General features: G+C 36.3%; 2 protein-coding genes across 2 annotated transcripts in view; both read right to left on the bottom strand.

Annotated features, from left to right (window-relative positions):
- LOC131891268 (uncharacterized) overlaps nt 1–892 on the bottom strand; it is a 4662-nt gene extending 3770 nt beyond the window's left edge. Inside the window, exon 1 of the mRNA XM_059240798.1 lies at nt 679–892. Coding sequence (XP_059096781.1) covers nt 679–892 — 214 coding nt within the window. The remainder of the gene's footprint in view (nt 1–678) is intronic.
- The window catches only part of LOC131891269 (uncharacterized), a 9047-nt gene extending 7887 nt beyond the window's left edge, over nt 1–1160 (bottom strand). Inside the window, exon 1 of the mRNA XM_059240799.1 lies at nt 679–1160. The gene's annotated coding sequence lies outside the window, so the exon portion shown is untranslated. The remainder of the gene's footprint in view (nt 1–678) is intronic.
- Between the last annotated feature and the right edge of the window lie 3391 nt (nt 1161–4551).

Here is a 4551-nt window from a genome sequence, read left to right as displayed (position 1 = left end):
GAGAGAGTGTTACTTTTTCCAACTTTCACTTGATTTTGGGTGCGCAAATTGGTATGAATGGTATTGAAAAATGTATTTCCGACTAATAGCTTTAGCTCTTCCTTCAATTTTGTTTTCAAATTTTTGGTTTTGCATTAGTTGAGGTCAAAAAGCTCATCTTGCTCCAAATGTTTAAGGTTATTACAGGCTCTCAGTCAGACTTGAACAAGGTTTTTAAAACCAAAGTACCATATCAGCCCTATATTCATGGACTAGCCCGATACCTCAGAATAGACCTTTGCTTATTTTTCATACCTTTTTTCCGAGGTGTACTCATGAATAGAAAATAAATGATGCTCATGAAAAAAAAATCAAACTACTCCTTTTCCAGCTCAGTAGCAAAAAGGACCCTTCAAATTCAACAATAAAATCAAAGAGGTATTAATTTTACGAAATTCACTGCCTTCTCGATTATTTTTACAGATGTCTGCTTACCTTCATCACATGATGAATATGTTAAATGTATAATACTATTATTCTTATTCTTGTCTATGTAATATAAATGATGTTGAATGAGCGAATCCTGTCATTTTGCAAAAAGCCATAGCAATCGGTCAAAATCAGAGAGAAAATGCCTCTCTGTCCACTTGTACAGAGGTTCTTTATACCCAGCACAAAACTTCAAAACCACTTCCGAACCTGCAATCACCCCAATGGTTCTGCCTTCAGGTTGTGCCTTTCCTCCTCTTGTCGATTGAGGCTCGGGTCGTCCACGATGATGCTCGAGGGCGGGGCTCGAACCCCGCTCCCCACGTCCTCCGCGATCCGATTGCCGAAGAGCAACGTCTGAAATCTTTCCCGAAGCCAGGCTTGAATAAGACAAAGTCAAAACCAACACACTTGTCAACCACATGATTGTCTCTTTCTTTGGGGATGCTTGGGAGTATTGAAACGACGAGGGTGTTGTCACTCCTTGAACTGATTGTGGCCGACTGTGACATGAAATTGAATTCCAGAATTCAAGAATCCAAGAGACAGATGAGATGCCGATATCATATCGTTGATTGTTTGCAAAGAGGACCAACCAGGACGAAATCCTGGTTAAATGCATCATGAAGCCTCTTGGTGATGTCTTGAGAGAAGCAGGTGAAGGGGAAGATTCTGTCACGGGAATGTTGTGTGGACCTTTGGAGCAGGTCACTTCCGTTATGCAACAAGAAGGGCCCTAATTTCGCACTTCCTCAATGACGGAAAACCCTGCTTTTGACAATCCCAGGCTGTTCTGATGGTTTGTATATTGCAGTACATGCCGAATAATGTAAGCACACTGAATGTTTTAGGTGTTGTACTCGTACGTACTTTGCTAATGTTTAACAGTAAAATCACGAAAAAAAGGTTGTTTTGTCCGGATTGCAATTATTAAAGCAAGTCTGGAGGTAACTAATATTCGAGCAATACCATAAATATCGTGATAACTGAGGCATTTCTTATGTGTAGGAGCTAAAGTATTATTCATAAGTTTGAAGTAGGTGCCAAAATAAATGCACAACTAGTCATTCACATGGGAACGATATTTGAATATGTCAGACATACAGTTTCGATTGTTCTCAAAAAGTCATTTTGTAATAAAGAAATTATTTCTTATGTAATTGACGATTGTTTTTCTATGTATCGGTAGGTGAATTATTTCCGACCCCGGCAGCTATTTTGGACCACTTCGCACCGTTTCCTGCCACTTTTTGACATTTTCTACCATTTTGTGCCGTTTTTTGTAACTTTCTGCCATGACATGGTAGAAAATGGCGGAAATTCCTTCAAATTTGATGTTTGCAATCGCTGATTCTAATACAGACGAAATTACTGAAGATTCTTATGAGTGCAATGATTAAGATTAATTTTAAAACATGCTGAATTTCATTGTATTTGAATGAAAAGCGTATTTTTTGAGGTTTAGCTTGATTGGCTTGGAAAAAAATACATTTCTATTTCGATATCTTTAAATATTCGACCATTCCAGAAGAAACTTATCCTTTCATTTTTTTCCCCATTGTGTGAGGAGAAAAGTACAGATTTGTAGAAAAAACAGCAGATTTTCCCAAAAAGATTACTATATCCGGATTCTGCATCATGGACTCATTCTTAAAACAAGTAATTGAATACGCGAAAAATCGGTTTGGATGAAAATGGTGCTAATATCGTTTTACCGAAGTTCTTATAACTCGATTTCATTGTACTCAACATATCCGAAGGCAGGTGCAAGATTGTGAAAGAATATTATTTTTTAAAACGAGAATATTCTTTTTGTGAACGATTTGTGGACTCCTTGCTTTGACTTTTGCCAACTTTCTTACCCGTACTGGAGATTACATTTTAAGAAACAGCGGTCTAGCAAAACACTTTATAACCGGCAATGCCCACCCTTGGGTGGCTTGAACTTTTCCTCCTTATACTACCATTTGTCTTGTTAGAATTTATATTCATTCAACTACCCATTAATTTGCTTTATTTCTCTTACTACATTCCTGCCTCCTTCCTTTCTATGAACTTACCTACTCTTTCATTTCCTGATCTAATCATTTCATCTATCAGTTACTTAGTCACGTACTTACTCATTGATGTACCTTTTTACTTGTCTCTATACTTAACAAATCGGTCTTTTTATTTTTTAATTGCAGTTATTCCCTTGTTACTCATCTCTTTTCTTATACTTACATATTTGAAATAGTTTAGCGTGCACCTTAGCACGTCAGTAAAAAATCGTATTATGTCTCCAAATGCCACAATCTCACTTTTTACACACTGAAGCCTATAGCTTATATCATATCTCTATTGATTGGGTAGAAATTTGTCTTCATGAATTACTTATTCATGGACTAACAATACCAAAGAAGCTTGCAGTTCTAACACCTTTTAAGGCGTTCCCTTGAGCATGAAGTTCAGAAGCGTTGTTCTTCCACAAAAGAAACAACACGCAAAACAAATTGACTTTGGGCAAAGCTTGGTGAAGGAGACTTTTCGACCGTGTTAATCCTAATCTTGGATCAATTCCATTGAAGGTTTCAATGCTCTTGAGTTTCACACCAACCAATTTGATTTTAAGTTCAAAGCGTATATGTTATACTAGTAGCGGAGCCTCTTCATTACGGTCTGTGAACTGGTTGTAGGCTATAGAGACCAAAACAATATAATAACATACTAAATAATTGTAATTGGATACTTTATGATTTAACATAACGTCGATTTTTCTCCAAAATGTCGCGATGATGGATGTATCTTTTGATCAATTTTCTTTTTCTTGCATAATGTCAAATAAACTTAAAACCTTATACAACCATGTCTAAAACCCTCAAAAAGCAGATTTTTGAAAATTCATTTTTAAAAGCGTCCAAGGTACATTTAGTTGAGCGGTCACTGAGAGTTTCACAAATATAAATAAAGTTTCAGTTTCAACGAAGTCTTCAAGAAACGACACAATCTAAAACATTGTTTATTGTATGTATTGTCTTCAGAATTTAAGGGAATGCGTAACCAAATGCGTGTACACATGATGATTGTAAAACACATTTTCAAAGATAACACTTTTTGTGTGTTTTAAGTGACCCTTTATAACAGTTTTAGCTATTGTGAGACTATGCAAGGAAAAAAACATTCACTTTGTCATATTGAAAGATTGATAGTGTTTCATTGGGAAATTGAATTCACTTATAACCGGAGCATTTTTGGGGCTAAAAACGATGAAATTTAGACAATTAAATCCCATGTAAGTGGTTTTGGTTGTTTTGGATACAATCCTTTTTAGACTTTGCCAAATTTGGTTGAACACCATCAAAGCAAATCTTGGCGCTCTTTAAATCCCTTTTGATCTGATTCTTATCCATTTCAATGTTTGATATGCTGAAAAAAGACCCAAACCTAGTTAATTGTACAGAAGATATTTTTTTGCGTTCCTAATTACATGTTATAAACCATTTTTTTCCACTGTCGTCATATTAGATAACAACCATTGACATGTAGTTGCACGTACACACTTGAATACGAACAGTTAATGTGAGTTCCATCTTCTTCTGAATATGAATGCAAACTCAGTCCAGCAGAACGCCTTCCTTAAAGAGATGCTTCTTCCCAAAAATCTTTTACGTATCTGTCGTACACGGTTCACAGTACCGCAGTGTTATATCCATATCTCCCGTTTCTGTCCGAAACAAAAAGATGGTGGGTTGTTGCCCCTACTAACCTCCCTGGTTGGCTGGTTATGGCATATTTCAATTTTGATGCCTTGATTGTTAGCTTTGACTTGAATTTGATAGAATTGAACTAGGATTGAATGCTTGAGGTATCGATGTCTATAAGCAAGGTACTTCAGCCAACAAAAGTAGCAAATCGATGGAATGAGTGTTATGCATAATTGACATTTTTGAATAAAAATTGTCTCTAAATGTCTGTTTTGATTCAAAACTATAACATTCATGAATCAGGCCTTGGTAGTGCTGAAAAGAGCAAAAACAAATAACTGCCCAAACAGACCATGACACGCTTTTTGCCGCTGACGGTATGAAAATAATGGAATCGCCT

This window comes from Tigriopus californicus, chromosome 12 (assembly GCF_007210705.1).
Source record: "Tigriopus californicus strain San Diego chromosome 12, Tcal_SD_v2.1, whole genome shotgun sequence".
Classification (NCBI taxonomy): Eukaryota; Metazoa; Arthropoda; class Copepoda; order Harpacticoida; family Harpacticidae; genus Tigriopus; species Tigriopus californicus.
Note: the sequence above shows the minus strand (reverse complement) of the source record. Positions and strands in the feature narration are given on the sequence as shown.